General features: G+C 40.0%; 1 protein-coding gene across 5 annotated transcripts in view; it reads right to left on the bottom strand.

The window, feature by feature from the left end:
* The window catches only part of ARID5B (AT-rich interaction domain 5B), a 210543-nt gene that overhangs the window by 172402 nt on the left and 17586 nt on the right, over positions 1-20555 (bottom strand). For all 5 annotated transcript variants that reach the window (XM_043984027.1, XM_043984028.1, XM_043984026.1 and 2 more), the window contains one exon: positions 1615-1840. In XM_043984027.1, the coding sequence (XP_043839962.1) occupies positions 1615-1840 (226 nt within the window). The remainder of the gene's footprint in view (positions 1-1614; positions 1841-20555) is intronic.

Here is a 20555-nt window from a genome sequence, read left to right as displayed (position 1 = left end):
AAAATGCATCAGCTTCCTTGTGAAGTACCAGCTACAATATCCTCCTGTCTCCCAGGGGTTTCCTGCTGGTCTGTTTGTTAGTAACAGTATATTCCATCACACGGGAAAAAGGAAAAAAAAAAACCAACCAAAAAGATAAAAAAGGTTCTTAGATTTAAGGGAAACACAGAACAATAGTAGCTAGACTGAGCCGTTGAGTCAAAATCTCGGTGTAATTTTCAAGTCACCCCAAGTGAGGAGGAAAATGAGCCACAATGTCCTTGGAAGTTTTAAAGTTAAAAATTGGAATCTAGGGATGCCCAGTCAAGAGACATACCCTGTGACTATGGAGGGGAAATACAGGTTTGGAAACTTCTCTTAACAGTGTGTATACACATTTGTGCACATGTTGGGCTTTCCATGTGGGCACTGCCCCTGAAAAATGAGGAATCCAGGGGGCAGCTAAGGTGGCACACTGGATAGAGCCCCGGCCCTAGATTCAGGAGGACCTGGGTTCAAATCTGGCCTCAGACACTTGACACTTACTAGCTGTGTGACCCTGGGCAAGTTACTTGCCCCGCAAAAAAAAAAAAAAAAAAAAAAGAATCCAATGCCTTCCAGCAAACACAGGGGATCATTCAACCCCTATAGTAATCAACTATAAAGAAGCCTGCAATAACAGAGCTGATAGCAAATTAACTGGAAAAACATCTAGTTCCAAATGAATAAGGTATCTCTTCAAAAAATAAAGACCATTATCGAGACAAAGAGATTATTACTATAACACGCTTTTTAAAAAATGTAGGCAATGTCTTATTGAGAGACAGCATAGTCTAGTGGCTAAAGCACCAGCCCTGGAGTCTGGAAGACTTGGGGTCAAGTCCTATCTCTTCCATGTACTGGCTCTGGTGCCCAGGGCAAATCATTCAACTTCCAAGTTCTAAATTGATGGAACTAGGTTTGAATTCTCTCTTGCCAACTTACTAGCTACATGAGATCGGATAAGTTGTATAACCTTACTGGTCCTTAAAAAGGATAAGATCAGACTAGATTAAAGGAGGGATCACACTACATCAGGAGTCCACAGAAAGATTTTGGGGTGAGGGGGAGGGTCTGTGACTTTGGATAGAAAACTAAGTTATCTTTATTTTCCTTTACCTTTAACTGAAATTCAATTATGAATTTTAAAAACCCAAAACATTATTCTGAGAAGGGATCCATGGGTGTCATTAGACTGCCATGGGTTACATAACCAAAAAAAGTTAAGACGTCCTGGACTATAAATGATCTTCAAAATTCCCCTCCCGGTTTACAATCAAAGATTCTCTGGCCAGATTCTTAATTTTTAGTAACCTCCATGGCAAGGCGGAAACAACTTCACATTGTAGGCACTCACTATGTATTTGTTTCAAATGTTAGCGATGTGTTCCTATGCCCATCTGTGTTCACGATCAACATCCAGACCTTGGGTCAAACACATGTCCCAGTGGAGCAGGGGGTTTGAGACCCTCAAGTCTTTCTGGACAGTCCCTTAAAAGAAAGTTAGCCCCCACAAACATGCAAACATGGACACACAGACCACCACCACCTCCCACAGACATACACCAGATTTTAAGGAATGGAAGCTCTATTTACCAAGGTCTGCCTTTTCCTTTAGAACGTCTTTGAAGTTGAGTCCGCTGTTCAAGGTCGACTGCCTGTATTTGAGCAAAGCTTCCTTCGGTCCATTCTTGCTCAGTTCTTCAAGTTTCACTGGTCCAGCCCGGAGACCACACTTCCATTTGGAGAAGTCTGAATGTGCCCATTTGACCAGGTCTTCAAGTTTCACAATTACCTTTTCGGAAACTGCAATAACTTCATCCTGAAAACGGTTATCAAAGAAGAAACCAAAATGTAATTTTCAAGTCCAAAGTGAAAAGTACAGCACGGTCTTAGTTGACATACCACTTGAATTGGGTAAGCTTTGAAGGGGGAGACCATAATTTGTGTGTGTGTGTGTGTGTGTGTGTGTGTGTGTGTGTGATTGTGGTTTTTCCTTCTTTACCAAAGAACATTCAATAACTCATTTTATTTTTATGGCCTTTCAATATCACTATTAGCTGCTGACTTAGAGGAAAATGTATACGATCAAAAATACCCGAAAATATCAAGGCAGTAACCCTAAAAACAATTCTCAGTGTCAATTATTCAGTGGATCCAAAGCCTTGGGTGAAAGCTAGCTTTTTAGGTGCAATTAACTAGAAATGTAAAAAAGGAGGGCTAGATGACTAATGGTTAGCCAGTCCTCATATAAATGGACTAAGTAAATCTGGGATTCTTGGAACTCTGACTCACCAGAAAATTCCTATGTTTATGGTACATTTTCCCTTGGCTTATACACAAATATTGAATTTAACTTTTGTCCTAAAAATTAAATAAAACTGTGATGTAATCCCAAAAGAAATACTCCATAAATGTTATGTTTTTCCCACCGAACAAAACTTACACGTTCTCATGTTTCTTAAAATCTTTGTAAGTTGAGAAATGAACTGATTTTTTTTAAGGGGGGAGGGGAAGCCCACAGTTCTAAGAAAAGCAATTTAAACTTAGTCTCTCCTATGGAACATGCATTTGAATTTTAAGTATATCTAATTGCTTCCAGGAAACAATCAACTCTTCTCGCTCAGAATGTATAAAGTAAGTTAATAAATTTCTCTGCATGTAACAGACCCCCCTCCTAGAAAGATGAGTTGGGAAGGGCATCAGAAGATAAACTCGCTGGTCTTAACTTAAATATTTGAAACATGTGACATTTCAACTTGAACTGACTTCTCTAACTTCTTTCCATTTCCCATTACAGAAGAAAGCTTGAGCTATGAAACCCTTTAGAGCCTGTAATATCTGTACTATCAACATTTTTTTCCACACAACAGAAAGATGTCTCTAGGTTGTTAAACAAAAGGCAGAGTTGATTCTGCCTTCCCCACCCTTCAAACACATTTACACACATATATTACTCCATAGGAAACAAACAAACAAAAGGTTATGGAGATAAGCTTACCACAATATGGAGTCCTAGTTTTAGAAAAAAAGATGTAAAATTTTATTTTTCCTCATCCAATTCCAAACTGCTTTCTGAGCACAGTGTCTATCTATTACACTGCAGCAAAACAATAAATATTTCATCAGAAATGAAATGTACGTTTGTGGGCTTGAAAAAAAAATAAACTTTTGTAATGGAATCCCTTTCCTTATCGCTATTAAATATGAACTTCCGCTAAATGGGAGACAATGGAAACGGTGTTTTTATCTTCTGTTTATGAACATTTTTCAATACTTTGTAAACAATGGGGCATACTATAAAGGAGAATTTCAACGGATGATTTCATCCAATTTCATTACACCATCCTCTTGAAATAAAAGATCTGTAGTTGCCGTGCATTTCATCGCTATTACATGGTGATTATTAAATGCCAGAATAAAAATTCAGGCTGGGTGGTGCATCAAAGCCGACTTCACAGTTCCTGGCCAGAACACTGTGGAAGCCTTGTTTAGAATGCACGAGCAGATAATGAAGTCTCACAATATATCACCCTCAACATTAGAAAAATATTTTGTAGCATCAGTGGCCATAAAATATAGCTCCCCAAATCAGACATGTTTGGGGATAAGTGTTATTCTCAAATAGCCCTGGTATGATCAAATGATTATCATTTCAATTACCAGTTGCTTCAGATACTTTCCAAGAAATGGTATGACTGGTTCTGGCTGGTATACAAAGCAAGTCAAACAAATCATTTATTAACCAAGAAAAAATGTAGCTCTTCTTCTGTCATTGGTGAATAAGCTCATTTTTCAAGATTCAATCCAGAGATCTGTGTCTCATTCTCACACATACAGGCACACAAATCGACACAAAAATACCCAACTGCAGGCAACTCATCAACCCAAGTATGGTTAAATTTCGAAACCACTAGTCTATTTCACTGTGGATTCACAGAAACTGACCCTACCACATTATCTAATGCCAGAATTTAAAAGGAAAGAAAGGACTCTAATAAAGAAAACAAAGCGGAAAAAAATGAAAGCTGTCCACACGCACACATATACATGCATACACAAACGTGTACATGCATGTGTGTATACATGAATGAAGAGGTCCCAGGAATTATTACTTTTCAGACCCAAACTGCATGTTCATTTTTATTATTCTGATAACCAACCACAAAGGCAAGCGCTGACTCAGGTTCTTAATACTCTTCCAGTCCCTGGGTGAGTATGAACCTCCAAGAAAGGAATCTTAGCACACTCATCATGCAATTACATTAGCCCTCAGCAAACCAGGTATTAACCCTAGACAAATATTGCTGATGTACCTGAGTTAATACAAAGGGGACACAAGGAAGTCCACATTGCCCTTCTAATGGGACACACTACAGTTTCTTCAACCTGAACTGAATTCAATAAGCATCTATAAAACATGATATATAAATTATATGTATACACATATATGCATGTGCACATATATACATGTGTGTGCATGTATTTCTATATTACAGAGAGAGAAGAAGAGAAGAAGAGAAGAAAATGTAATAGTGCATAGTGACAGAAAGTTAGTCCCTCAAAGTCAAGAAGACCTGGGTTCAAATCTTGCCTGTAATACATACCAGACTGTTTTTGCTTTTTAAAAATATTACCAAAGTTTAGCACAGCACATGCAAATATTAGGCACTAAAATTGTCTGTTGACTGACACTTGGCAAGTCAGTTAACCTGTCAGTGACCCAAGCAAACGTCTAAAACTAAAAATTGACCAAAAGGGGCCAACTTGAATTAGTAAGGGGCATTCCTTCATCTGAGTATTCCCTATGGGACTAGTCCTACAACCCCTCTCCAGATCGACAGAACACTCTTTACTGACTGTAGAGTCAGAGGATCTGGATTCAAATTTGGGGTCACAGTTTCCTCATCTGCAAAATGAAAGAATTGAATTTGATATCGAGAGCTTTATTTCAATCAATCAGTCAGTCAGTAAATATTAAGTGTCTAGCACGTGCCAGGCACTGTGCTAGATGCTAAGGATACAAAAAGAGGCAAAAGACAGTCTCTGATCTCAAGGGACTTACAATCTAATGGAGCAGACAATATGCAAACAAATTTATACAAAGTGAGCTATAGATGATAAACACAAAATAATTAAAAGAAGGAAGACACAGGAATTAAGAGAAGTTGGGGACGACTTCATATAAAAGATGGGATTTCTGTATATATTTCTCACAAAAACAATGTAAAGTAGATAATGCAGGCATTATTCTCATATTTCTAGGAAGGAAGAAAGGAAGGAAGGAAGGAAGGAAGGAAGGAAGTGAAGGAGGGAGGGAGAGAGGTCTCCCTGTGGGCAACATGAGACAAAAATTTGCTTATGAGCACCCAGCATCCCAGGGGCAGAGTCTAAATTTCTGGTAGGGAAAAGATGAAGATGAACACTTGAACCCCAGTCCTGATGATGTGGAGACCAACTCTCTATTCAATATACCATGCTGACTCTTGCCTTAACCAGCAATCAATCAATCAATGAACATTATTAAGCACTTACTATGTGGCAGGTACTAGGGATACAAAGACAAAATGCAGAACAGTGCCTGCCCTCAAGGAGCTTATGTTTTAGCTGAAGAGTATATATATATATATATATATACATATAGAAGTATATGCCAAACACATAGAAGGTGTTACAGAGATGAGGGGAACTAGCAGCTAAGGAACCTAGGGAAGGAAACCAGGGCTTTCAAGAGGCAGAAGTAAGGAGGTAAAGCATTCGAGGCATTGGGGACAGACCTCTTACATTCCTTAACCTCTCATCAATAACTACAGCCTGAGGCAAATCACAGAATCAGAACCTTAAGAGCTAGGAGGACACTTAAAGATCACCTGTCTATTCCAATGTCTTCCTCTCGGAGATGAGAAGACCAAGATCCCTTGCCCAAAGTCACCTAAACAGTCAGTGGCAGAACTGGGACCAGAACCCACCGCCCTGCTTCCTAGTTCAATGCTCCTCTCAGTGTAGCATGCTGTATCCAACAGGCCCTTTTTTGGCCCCTCAGCAGCAATGTTGAGCATCATGGCTTTCCTGAAACTTTTTAGCCCAGTCAGTCATCCTTCACTAGACCATTTCTCACTTCTCAGTGCCCTGCAATCATCTCCCAACACTCAACTGAAGTTGCTCTCTCCAAGGTGCACAACAATCTCAATGGCTGAACCCCACTGGCCCCTTCCTCTGCCTTCATTCTACCTGACCATTCCTTAACATCTGACAGTCAGTACGTCCCTCCTCCTACACATCTACCTTCCCTTGGCTGCCCCCTCTTGGTTTTTCTTCTACCTGGCTGACCATTTCTTCTTAGTCCCCTTTTGTCAAGTTCATCATACTTATGTCCCTCAGTGGCGGACCTCTTATTCAATTCTAAGCCCTGTTCTCTTTTTTCTTCCTCCCCCTACAAACAGGTATTCTTTTTTTTTCCTTTGGGTGGGGCAATGAGGGTTAAGTGACTTGCCCAGGGTCACACAGCTAGTAAGTGTCAAGTGTTTGAGGCTGGGTTTGAACTCAGGTCCTCCTGAATCCAGGGCCACTGCTTTAGCCACTGCACAACCTAGATGCCCCCTGCACCAGATATTTTTGACCTTTTATTGTATCATGGACCCCCCCCACCCCATCTGCACCAGCAGACTGATTAAACTTACCAGCAAGAAAATATGATTTTTAAATTCATTTTTTAAAATACATAGGATTATAAAGGAAATAAAACATTAAAATATAGTCATCAAAATATTTTTAATGAGACAACAGCTCCCAGGTTATGAACTCATACCCTTCAGGTTCTTCCTTGGTGAGCTCATCAAAGACATCCCTCCCCTCCCCTCCCCCCATCATTATCTCATCATCAACTACATATTGCATATCTTCCAAGGGATGGCCTATAGACATCACAAATGGAACACATCCAAAATGGTACTCATCATATTTCCCTTCTCTAAATTTTTCTGTTTCTATTGAGGTCCCCTGCCATCCTTCTAGTGACCCAAGTTCACAGCCTTAGAGTTAATTCTTGACTCTTCCCTCTCCCCTACCTCTCAGAGCCAATCAGTCATCGAATCTTACCTTCATAACATCTGTCCCATCCACCTCCTTCCCCAAGTCAGAATGGTGAGTTTTATGTCTTTGGGGTTTTTTTTTTGTTCGTTTGTTTTGTTTTGTTTTGAGTTTAGGCCTTCGGCAATTCACTTGGCCTACTGACAGAGCCTCCTAATTGGTCTCGCTATTATTATTTTGGCCCTGTCTCCAATCCATCCTCCATACAGTTGCCAAATTGACACTTCTAAAACACGGATATGACCATACCTCTCCCCTGTTTACAAATCTTCCATGATCCCTGCTGTCTCTGGAATAGAATGCAAAAGGCTGAGTCTAGCACATAAAGCCTTCCACACAAAATATGGCGCTCACTGCTTTTCCATTCTTACTTCTCATTACTCTCCAACACATACTCTCCATTCTGGTCAAAGTGGCCTCTTGCTAGCTTTTACTTTAACATAACATTCCATTTCCCACCGCAACGCCTTTGCAGAGGTGGTCCCCAACATGTGAAATGCCCAAACTCTTAATTGAGTCTCACAAAATCCCATGAAATTCCTTTAAAGTACAGCACAGATAGATTGTCCTAGAGTTCAGATATCTGCTCCCTAACATCCAGCTTAGTGCTCTTCCTCCCTTCTGAAATTTTTTGTATTACTTTTTTATAATTTATAACTCTGTTTCTATTTAGTTGGGTACTTGCTGTATCTACTGACCCTCCCTCTCATTCCCTCCGTTATCAGAAACACTTTCATTTTTGTCTTTCTATCTATCCTCAGGGGCCAACATGGTAGTCATTTAATTTTTTAATTCAAATGAAATTCTCCCATTTCCCTGTTCATTCCTTGTCTCATTTCTTTGATCTTCTTTTTCTTCCTTTATTCATTCTTGGTACGTTCCTTGACCCTCTGCTTTTTCCTCCCTATGCTCATCTCTTCAAAAAAAAGAGATATTTTTTTTTGTTTCTTTGACCACCACAGTCATCACACCTGTGATTGATTCCCAAAGCTCCATCTCTATGTGAGTGAGATTTTCCCCATCCCTTAGTTATAAGAGATTCACCATAGTTATAAGTGATTTGATTAAGATAATAATCAATATATTAACTGAAAAATTTTGATTTATTATATTTAGATATTATTTTGTTACAATTACATAAGGTCAAAAGGTTAAGTCTCTCTTCTGTTTAACTTTCTAATGTCAAGCATTAAGTAATCTCACAAGATATAGTAGTCAGCAATGCTGTATTTTAGTAACCATGAGTGACATACTTTTCTTAAAAGAGTTCACGCTGCTGACCAGTGGCCTGACAATGACACACCCTATTGTCATCATAATGTTGACATTCATGGTCATTTAGGTAGTTCCTCATATTTCCTAAGAATATGTTTTAATTTTAGAAGTACAACTAATAAAGATTAATAAAATGTTGTATAAGTGTAACTTTTGGAAGGGTATATAAACCCATGGATTTTGTAATCCTGGGTCTTTCAGATCCAACGTCATCTTTTCAGATGACTGGCTTTATTGGGAGACTAAAACTCTCTCGATAAACCTATTGGCTTTGTTGGGGGACTAACCCTCTCTCAATAAACCTATTTGCTTCAGCCTGGAAACTTTGTTGTTTTTGTTCTTCCATAGGACTTAAAAATTTCCCTGACATCTAATTCCCATAACTCCCCTCAAATCTTGCCTACAGCCCAGATCATATTTCCAATGACCTACAAGAATATAATGTGGAATGGTTACATTCATTTTGGTCTCCTGGAGGAGGTAAAAACTTAATGGCAGTAATGGGCCAAGGATGTTACTATGGAGAATTTAGATAGCTCAACTCTCTTGTTTTAGCCCAGGAAGAAAAAAGATGGAGAAACTTTCTGGGGAACAGTGAAGTGTTCACGTAGGGATGCTACTGGGGAGATATATGCTGATAAATTCACAGGAATGACAAAAGGAAAAAATAAAAAGTTGGAAGGGACTTGAGAGTCTACCAAGTCAAGAAGCATTTAGTAAGTGCCTACTGTGTTCCAGGAACCATGATAAGTGTTGAGTGGAGGTGCAAAGAAGGACAAAATAAAACCATAAACCCAAAACCTCTGCTCTCAAGTAGTTCACAGCCCAATGGGTAAAGAGGCATGGAAGCAACTACGAACAAACAAGATGCAGACAAGAAAATTGGAGATAATCAGCAGAGGGGAAAGAATGGTATTAAGATGGCTCAGAAAAGGCTTCTTGTGGAAAGTCGAATTTTAGCTGGGATTCAGAGGAAACTCAGAAGTGGAGGTGAGGAGGGAGAGAGTTTCAGGGATGTGGGATGGCTAGCCAGTGAAAATGCACGGTTCAGAAATGGAGGAACAGCCAGGAAGCCAACATTAACCCCCTCCTTTTCTAGAATGAAGAAACTACGGGACTGGGAGGTTGATCAACCTGCAGAGCATCTCCCAGCTATAAGAAATGTCTAAGGCTGGATTTGGACTGGGAATTCCCAACTGCAAGCCCAACACGGCTCCACCTTGTGTCTCTGAGTTATCATACCTTTTGGCATCTGGTTGCCCTCACCACCCTGGCTGGCTTTCACCCTCCCTTATTTCATCAGCCTCTGGATTTTCTCTTTCTTTCAGGCCTCAGTAACTTAGAGGGTTTTGTTTGGTCTTTCACATTCTCTCTCAATCAGCATTCACTCTCCCTTCCCATTCTTTCATTGTTATTGTATGAACATTATGTATCATCAGGGGAACTATAATAACAAAAGGTTTCACTCCCCGTAGAACACTACCCAGGTGCTGGATACACGTGGTAAATGGACCAGGCAGGTCAGGCACAGAGCCATATTTGTGTCCTGGAGGGTGACAGAGTTAATTGTTCAAAGAATCCCTGGGCTGACCTAAAACACAGAGTCCCCTGGGGACACCCCGCAGGGGAGCAGTGTGGTCCTTTAGCAGGTTAAAGGACAGAGTGTTTATTAACATTCAACACATCAAAAACCAAACTCATCTTTCCTCCATAAACAATCCTCACTTTTCCCCATATGCAATGGTACCATTCTCCATATCCAGGCTCAGAACTTTGGGGATATCTCTGACTCCTTTTCTTTGCCCCTCTAGGCCATCAATAATTAAGTACTGTTGATCAGAGGTTTCCTGAGATGGCTCCCTTTTCCTTTATGTCCAAACCAAGTTCACACTACTGGATATCTGGGTAACTGCATTTTTTTCTAAGATGACACTCTATACTCTAATCTATCCTGCCCAGCGCTGACAGATTAAGTTTAAAACACTTTATGTCCCCATTAAAGAATTGGAAGATTTCTTTTAGTGACTACCATATCCAGTCAACACTTCACTGCCTGGTATCCAAGGCCCTCCACCCTATACAGAGACCCCCTGACCCTGTCTTTTTATGCAGTTTTATTTCCTGCCACTCTCTACCATGAGTCCTCTACTTGAGAAACGCTGCTCTCTTTAGGCAACAAAATTCTCTCTCCTCCAAAAGAGACAGACTAATCTAGGGAAAAGATACTTGAATGAGACTCAGAAGAACCAAACTCAATTCCTCTTTCCACTTACTGATGGTCTGCATAATACTTGATGCATCTGTGATGTCTTTGATATGAGCACTCCCCCTTTCAACACAAACTGTAATCCACCTAAGCCAGTTCTCATCTTCTGTGATTCTTGTCCATATCTTCCTGTTAAGTGGGGAGGGTCACCCAACCTTCTGGGGACTTCCTGTATCCTGAGAGTTCTTCTTCCTATTTGTGTCATGTATCTTTTTCAAAGTGTCATAAAATCTAAGAGCCCCTTCTCCGAATAATGTTTTTAAATGCATAAAGTAAAACACAGAGGATTACAAAGGAACCCAGGTTAAGAGCCTGTGTTCTAGACCAGGGCTTCTTAAACATTTTCCACTCGCAACCCTTTTTCACCAAGAAACTTTTATATGACCCTGGGTATATAGGTCTATGAAACAAGTACACATAACTTTTTAATGTTGTCCACATTCAGTTATGTGACCCCATATGGGGGCGTGACTCACAGTTTAAGAAACTAGATTGCAGTGGATAGAGCACTGACCCTGGAGTTAGGAAGACCTGAGTTCAAATCAGGCCTCAGACACCTGACACGTACTGGCTGTGTGACCCTGGGCAAGTCACGTAGCTCCATTTGCCTCACAAAAACCAACAACAACAACTGTCAAGCACTGTGCTACACACTGGGTATAGAAAGACAAAAATGTCCCCTGCCTTCAAGAAACTCACAATCTATTGGGGGAAACTGTGTAAACTACTAGTTATTTACAAGATACATGCAGAGTAGATGGGGAGTATTCTTGGGACAGTGGGGGTTGGGGGGTGTAGGGTGGGGAATCAGCAGTTGCTTCCTCTGTTTCTCCAGCAAAACTAATTGGTAAAATGTGGTATTCCTGCCTACCATTTGTCTCTCCATTGTCCTTTGGTTGACTGGCTATGTGGCTTTGGATGAATCATTTAACCTCAGTTACAGGGAACATCTATCCTACACACAACAACACAGAGCTAGGTGCTGCAGTAGGGATAGCATTGAGCCTTGAGTCAGGAAGACCTGAGTTCAAATCCAGCCTCAAACACTTAATAGCTGTGTGATTGTAGGCAAGTTACTTAACCTGGTTTGCCTCAGTTTCCTCATCTGTAAAATGAGCTGGAAAAGGAAATGGTAAACCACTCTAGGATCTTTGCCAAGAAAATCCTAAATGGGGCCATGAAGTGTTGGACACAAATGAAACAACAAACATAGGGAACACCTAATGGGGTTTAGTCCCTTAAACTTACAAAATTTAATCTGTGATAGAGATTAACATTATATCTAAGTATTTCTAAGACCACTGGCCACTCTAAATACTATGATCCTTATATGTTTTTGCTATACACCTGAACTACAGTGAGCATGAAAGGAAAAGGAGGAAATTCTTCTGTCCTAACTGACTATCCCACAGTAGCAGTGAACTTACAGTCTACCAGTAACATAGTAAGGACTGAAGCCCACATTTAACCACACCTAACTGTTTCCATAACATTTGAGAGATAAAAGATATCTTCAAGATCATTTCACATGTAGTAAAACTGTGACCAGTCAGTCAATAAACATTTATTACGCACCTAGTACATGTCAGGCACTGTGCTGAGGACTGAAGATACAACAAGAGGCAAAAAATAGTCCCTCCCCCCAAGGAACTCATCATCTAGTGACCAGTGATAACAGATGTAAACCTGAGCAGGGTAGGGTTCAAATCTAGAACAAATTATAACCAGGTCAACAAATAAGGGGGTCAGTAATAAAGGAAGAAGAAGGAGAAGGGGAAAGATAACTAAGAAAGAAGCAGGTTGGGTTTGCAGAGCACCTGCACTGAGTATCATCAGCCAGCAATCAAATACAGAAAAAAAAAAACAAAAACCTACTTCCTAGCTGTATGGCTTTGGGAAAGTCACTTAACTAAGAATAGTCTGTGTGATACTTTGATGAATCTATGATCTCTTCAATATGTGTATTCCTCCTCACAGCACAAATTGCAATCCTTCCAAGCTTTCTTGTCTTCTTTGACTCTTGTCTCTATGTCTTGCTGTAAATCTATAAGTGGAGCTTCATTCAACTATTAGAAAGTCTCAACCCCCAACTGACCTCGAAGTCCCTTCCAATTCTAAATCTAGGATCTGATGACCTTTGGCAAATCCTTTCTCCTCTCTTGGTCAGTTTCCTCATCCATTTGTACTAGATGATCTCTGAGGCAACTTTTACCTCTAAAATTTCACGATCCCATAACCCCATAAATTTCAAACTGGTCAGGAATCCACACACTACCAACCTAGTCAAAGGCACGAATAGGAAAAGCTACAACCTAGTAGAGAACAAGCCAGCTAGACACCTACTGATGTCTCATAGTCATGGACCAAGAGCAAAGTGGCTAGGGTCAACCAGAAGCAGAGCTAACATTTCCCTTTTCCTAGGCTGCCTCCCCACTTTGAAAAGGTCCATCCCCTCAGAGCCATATGCGGTCCAATACCTGTCAACTCCCTGAAAAGTATAACAAGTAGATTTATAAAGGTAACATGTGAGACACTCATCCATGTACATCATCTGATTATACATATAAGCTTGGTGTTGGTTTGTGTGGCAAGCGTATGATAATAATTCACATTATAGCCAACTGCCTTTGCACATCAAAGAAGTAATTCAAAGAATCATAAATATTTTATGTTCCTAAATACATAAAACCATGCTAATGTAAAATAATGCCTAATTTCATCCTGCTCCACTGAACAGCAACTAACGTCACAGGAAAAATACAACTTGCCAACTACCAACACTTAAAAGTGGTCTGATTAACCAACAATCCCATTACTGGACTCTTCCATTTACTCTGTTTCTATTCTTTCAGCCTGTCGAAAACAATTTTTACCAGAAACACTAAAGCAGTATCCTAGGGGCCAAAGCACTGTCCAGCCCAACTGCTAAGGGTCTGATACTAAAGGCAAAAACCTCCAATAAATACAGAAGGTCCTTGGGCTCATCAAGAAAATCAGTGCCAGTTCTGGTCTCTTAGTGAAGATAGCAACAACTGAGTTGTTAGGCTGCCCTGTAAACTCACCTAACCCTGGCATGAACTTCAAAGCTGGGAGTGTGACCGCTCTCTACTTCTTAGAATGAAAACTAGTCTAAATGCCCACACCCAGGATTGTTCATAGAATGTATATATAAATAGACAATGAACCCAGTTGTAGTTTTGACTCTGATTAGACACACCCCTCAAAAATAAACACAACCTCTCTCCCTCTCTCTCAACGCAAACTCACAACCATACACATTTACAACAAAAACAAGCAATAAACCTTCACTAGGCTCTTCTACTACACACTTCAGTAGACTTTAGACAAGGTGATTTTCTTTTTTAAAAAATTACTGGGAATTTTTGGTTTTCATATCACCTTCATTTCCAAATACTTCCCAGGCTTCCTTATATTATTATTTTTTATTTACCATGGAACAGTACTATTCATGTACCACAGTCTGTTTAGTGATCTACCAATCAATGGATGACTGTTGTATTTACAATTCTTGGCTACTACAAAAAGGGCTGTTAAAAATATTTTGCTATATATAGGACCACTTCCAACCCCTATCTTTGACTTTCTTGGGGAATACGCCTACCAGTGAGATTTCTGGGTCAACGGTATGAACTTTTTAGTCATTTTCTACCCATAATTCCAAATGGATTTTCAGAATAATTGAACCAATTCACAACTCCACCAATAATGTATGAGAGTGCCTGTCTTTCCGCAAACACTTCAATATTCACTAGATTTATCTTTTGTTATCTTTGCCAATTTTATCAAAATTTGTTTTGTTTTGTGTTTTTGTTTTGTTTTTAGTGAGGCAATTGGGGTTAAGTGACTTGCCCAGGGTCACACAGCTAGTAAGTGTTAAGTGTCTGAGGCCAGATTTGAACTCAGGTACTCCTGACTCCAGGGCCTGTGCTCTATCCACTGTGCCACCTAGCTGCCCCAAAATTTGTTTTGATTTGCATTTCTCTTTTTAGTGATCTGTAGCATTCTTTCTTTTTTCTTTTTTTGGTAGCTTGTAATTCTTTTGAGAACTTTCTTCTGACATGCTCACTCACTGAGGAATTGACTCAAACAAGGTCATTTTCACAGCTCCCACTCACTCACCAAGACTCTTGGCCTTAGTATGCAAATTAATAGATTCTACACTACACAATGGAAAGACTCCTTGGAAGTTATATATGTTGTTGTGCTATGAAAATCAGAGAGGAATATTTTTGAATATTCTGATGATTTCTTATGCATAGGCATAGGTTCTGTGCTGTCTTTGTGAGTAATCCCTCTGCCAATGCAGATTGCAAATACTCTTTGACTTAGAAGTCAGTCTTTGTGAGTTGCTGTGGCCAAAACAACCATGGTCTTGTGGCCTGGATGGCAGTGAGTCCACTGCACTAGGTTAGGTGATGTCAAAGACCTGGATTCAAGGCCCAGGTCTGTTACTGTGTGACCTTGGGCAAGACACTTAGCCTCTCTGGGCCTCTTTTTTTTTTCCTCTGTAGGTGGGGGGGGGGGTGTGTGTGTCAAATTTTGTCAGTTTATTCATTTTTTTTTTTTAGTTTTCAACATTTATTTTTTATAACATTCTGAATTCCAAATTTTTCTCCCTCCCTTCCCTCCCCCCTCTTCAAGGCAGAAAGCAATCTGATATAGGTTATATATGTACAATCACATTAAACATAGTTCTGCATTAGTCATGTTGTGAAAGAAGAATCAGAACACAAGGGAAAAACCTCAAAAAAGAAAAAAAAGTAGAAACTACGGTTCAATCTACATTACGAATCCACAGTTCTTTTTTCTGGATGTAGAGAACATTTTCCATCACGAGTCCTTTGAACTATCTTGGATCATTGCACTGCTGAGAAGAGACAAGTCTACCACAGCTGATCATCACATAATGTTGCTGTTACTGTGTACAATGTTCTCCTGGTTCTGCTCACTACACTGAGCATCAGTGCACTTAAGTCTTTCCAGGTTTTTCTGAAATCTGCTTGCTCATCCTTTCTTACAGCACAATAGTATTCCATTACATTCATACACCACAACTTGTTGAGTCATTTGGTAGGGAGGTCAATTAAAGGAGTTTCTGGATCATATGTAAAAAGTACCTTTTCTTAGTCTAACCTCTTCATTTTACAGGTAATAAAAATGAGGCCCAGAGATGTTAACTTACAAGTAAGTCACACCAGTAATAAACTACAGAGTTAGAATTTGAACCCAGATTCTCAGACTTGAATCCGGCACCCTTTTCATGACCATACTTGATGAGCTTAGTGTACAGTGTCCAAGAAAAAAAAAAATACTTAAATACTGATACTCTTTGTGTAGGCTAACATCTGTCAGAAACAATATTATTCAGTATAACATTAATCTATATCTACACCATTTCTAGTTTAGAGAGAGAGAGATGTCCAGACTGGTAGAGTCCCCCTTGCACTTCAACATGATTTTGAGCCCCGGTAGTATTTATAAGAATCTTGAACAAACACATCCCAATATGTACCAATACAGTTCTGGGTTAATAATGCTGAAGTTCAGCAACTTGATCACTTTCCCATTCCTCCTGGACTCCTCCCTCCCTCCCAGAGTTAAACAAAGGGCCCTCCTCCCTTCCATTGATATCTTAATCTTTTACAAATTAAAGGCAGGTTCTCACTAAGCCAATTATTTCAGGAAGGTGGGGAGCAATATGTCCAAGACCAGAATTATATGCAGTGATCCCCTTTAATCCATTTCCCTAAGAAAAACCTTTCTGGAGATTTTTCCAGGAGTCTGGAAAGGGCTTTACAGGAAAATATTTTTGAATACTTTTAATATTACTAAAAAAGAGGTTTTAAATATATTTCCACAGAAGCAAGCCTTTGCTTGGATTGATGAAAAATATCTCTATGGACATCTCCACAATATCATTTTGAGAGGACTATGGACTTCTAGGAAGCCAAGTGACACAGTGGACAGAGTGGCATGGTGCTGATTGTCTGTGGGCTTCCATGAGTCCCTTTTGTCTTCTGTATTTGGGGGAGGAATGTGAAATGAAGGTTATCCTCTACCCAATATACATATATGTGCGTGTAGATATGTGTGCATTCATTGTTACCCTGAATGCTTTTATAGGATGTGAGGCCTTTTATTTTTTTTTTCATTTTTTTCATATCTGAGGAAACCGAGGCATATTTTCAGATATATCCCCAGAGTAAATTCTGGGTAGGAGCAATATGAACCAAAGGGAGACGTTCTAGGAGTAGCTGCAAAGACTGGACTCTGTCTGCTCAATCCCAGAACACAGGCGGCTAGAGGACAGGAAATAAAGGAGCTAGACAATGTGACACCATCCTTAAATCGTTGCCAGAGAAAGCCTTGAGTAAAATCCTGCGTCATCTGATTACCTCATGGGGCTGAGGGGCTTTGGCAGACAGGAATCAAAATTTCAATGAGCAGTCCCGGAATCTTTGCTCTGCTAGCTAATGGCAAAGGTATATTAAGGCTCTTTGGGAAGCTTTAATGTAGAAACCAAGTCAATCTTTTGTGTTTTGTGTAACCTCCACTTAAACATAAACATATGATTTAGACATGCTCCCTCTTGTCTTTCATTTGTGCTCTGTTCATTCTGCACAGCTCATGATGTGTTCAATGCCAGGGGAATAATGTGAGACCAACAGCTTTATTTAATAATGTAATTATCCTATATTGGATTACTCAGAAGCGCTTCGTATTTTTAAGTTCTAGTTTTCCCAATACTATTGATATATTCTGCCAGGGTAAATGATTCGGGCTTCAATCAAAAGCTCTAAATAAACTCAGTCTGTGAAAATATCATGGACTAAAAAAACCAAATACTCAGGATTAAAACAAGAGCCAATTTTCAACCACAGTTGGTTACCTTTATACTTCTAGCCAAAGGAGGCAGAGCACATTAAAGTGAGCACTGGATGGAGACAAAGGAAGACCAGTCCTGCCTTGGACATTTACTAGTTTCTTAGTGACCTTAGGTAAGTAACTTAATTTCAAAAATGTGTTTTTTTCATTTGTTAAATGGAGGCAATGATACTTAAACCATCTGCCTCACTGGGTTGTAGTGAATAAAGTACTTTGTGAGTCTTAGAGCATTACAAAAAAATGTCAGCTATTATTAAAAGTCAGGACATCCATGTTTTGTTGCTACCTCTTCCAGCAAAGAGGTGCCTTCGAGGCAAGGGAAGCCAGGATTCACTGCCCTCAAATAGGTCCAAAGTAGTCACATGCAAGAGGGACTGGATATATTCCAAGTGGCTCCAGGAAGCAAAGGTAGGATTAATGGTAGAAGTTGCCAGAAGGCAGATTCTAACTCAGTACAACAAAGATTTATCCAAGTATGGCATGAGCTGGCTTACAAGGTAGGGCGCTTCCTGTCCCTAGAAATATTCGAGCTGAGTATGGATAGCTACCTTTTAATTTTTAAAGGTAGTTGGGGTTAAGTGACTTGCCATGAGGCACACAGCTAGTAAGTGTCTGAGGCGGAATTTGAACTCAGGTCCTCCTGACTCCAGGGCCAGTGCTCTGTCTACTGCCCCACCTTACCTGTCTGTCCCTGAATAGCTACTTTTTAACATTAGGTTGGTGGATGGACAATAGAAACTACAATGTACCTTTTAATTCTAATAGTAAATTAATCCCAAAGCAAAAGACACATGATGGGCTGAATTAGGAGGAAATGGGTTCAAATCCTGTCTCTGATATTTACTTTCTATGTGAACATGGGCAAACCACTTAACCTTTCTTGGCCTCAGTTTCTTCATTCATAAAATGAGGAGGTTGGGTTCAATGACTTAAGGTCTATGACATGAAACATCAACAACAACCACAAAATTACTAGTTTTAGGACTCAAATAGAAAGAAGGTCAACTCCTTGAAGGTAGAGTTGGGAAATTAATCATCTATGCTCCCACAATGCCTAGTGCCACAGGACAAGCTCCCAATAAATGTTTGCTGGAAGTCCCATGGAATGCATGCTTGAATAAATCACATGAGAGAATAATACAGTGGGTCCAATATTTTGGTGCCAGATTCTGGAATGCCAATTTTCATGATTCCTCAAGGAACCTAGATATAGCTGCCCCTACTTTCCCCCTTGAGGAATTCTTCATGAAGTTATCCCTGCCATATGCCTCTATCACCACGCAATTTTGTAAAAAAAAAAAAAAAAAAAAGGGAGGGGGGTTAAAGGGATTTCCAGTTTTTGGCTCCATTCTTCTTCCCGAAAATGTCATTGATCTTCCTCCTCCCACCCATAGTTATTGAGACTTGTCCTGTTCTCATGATAAAACTGGTCAAGTTTATTTTCAGGTGACAGTCACTGACAATGTACATTCACCACAGCAGGAGTCCCTGACTGAATCAACTTTCACCATTAAAAATAGAAACTAGTTTATTTAACAGCGCTTGCCCCACTCTCAAACCCTCAAAAGCACACACAGTTATGTCATCAGCCCTTTGTTGAGAGCCAATCTATGTTTCCTAGAACAGAAATAGGGGGTACACCTTCAGTATGCTGTCAAGGACAGAGGGACCACTGCTCTTAGGACTTAGCTGAGCCCAAGAAATAAGACACAGGCCTTCAAGAGATGCTCGTTTCATGTGGAAGCAATAGTCTCCTTCAGACAGGCAAGGCCAATGTTCAAACCCTCTCTCTCATGCTTACTACTCCCACATAACCTTGGGGAAATCAACCCCCCTGAACCTCAGTTCCTTCATCTGTAGGATTTTGAGCCCAATGGCTTCTGAGGTCCCTTTGAGCTTCAGGTTGATGATCCTATGAACTTCTAAGAGTGAAAAACTGACTTAATATTTTATGCTCTTAGGCCTAGTCTACCCAAACAAGACCAGGTAGGGTAACTACGGTAATTTCTACAGTCATTTAAGCATTCCACAATACTTCTGTTGAGGGGGGGGGGGGGGAAGAGCCATTTTATTTACCAAAATGTGGAGATTAACTAACTTTGTCTGATGCTTTCTGCTCCTCCTTCCTCCTTCACTTGACAAAATCTGCCATCTTGTTATACTTAGCCCCACTCCAGGAAAATGCTCTGAACTCCTGATATTAGGTAAAGAAAAGACCAAGTTGTGTTTGTTGACATATAGTAAGATTAACAAATCTTAAAGAGATTAAAGAAATCTGCCATCTACTATTTATGTCATCCCTAATTATATGCCCATCATCAGAGAAGGAAAAAACCACCCAAGAAGAACACATACTATTTCTTAAAGCCAAGTTGGGAAGAAAGAGGAGGAAGAAAAGAAGGAAGGGAGGAGGGGCAAGAAACAGAATGTGAGCTAGAAAGGGGCTGAAGCGATCCAGAGCCACACCTTCCTTGTATGGAAAGAGAAACTGAAGCCCAGGGAGGTAAAACAGCTTATCCACTAAATGGCAAGTCCAGGATTCAAATCCAGCTTCTGGGATTGTAAATTCAGGTTTCTTGCCACTAGATCTGGCTGCCTTTCAATGCCCAGCAAAGGAGCTGGGCTCTGCCGAAAGGCTTTCAGTGAGAAGCATTTTTACACATTTTTGGTGTTTTTGTCCCCAACAATGAAATTGAGTTTGTGATAAAAAGTGTTTCAGCTGAGCCTGGGAATTCAATTAATCTCCAGCCACTGAGAGTGCTGACCAGCCACAGAAAATGCTCCTAGTTATACGAATTTTGAAATCTTTGAAATATCCAACTATGAAGAGTTCCCATCTGCAGGAGGCCTGGAACATTTGAAATTGCACCCTCTTCCAATTCAATCCTATCTTCCAGAATGGGGAAGAGAATAAAGGCAAGGAGGGTCCTCACAAATTTGGACCACGCCATAACTTTTATCATGGCCAGTGGCATTTATTTGTATAGACATAGGAACCAAT

The sequence above is a fragment of the Dromiciops gliroides genome, chromosome 2 (genome assembly GCF_019393635.1).
Source record: "Dromiciops gliroides isolate mDroGli1 chromosome 2, mDroGli1.pri, whole genome shotgun sequence".
NCBI lineage: Eukaryota > Metazoa > Chordata > Mammalia > Microbiotheria > Microbiotheriidae > Dromiciops > Dromiciops gliroides.
The sequence above is the reverse complement of the archived record's forward strand: the minus strand, read 5'-3'. Positions and strand labels throughout refer to the sequence as shown.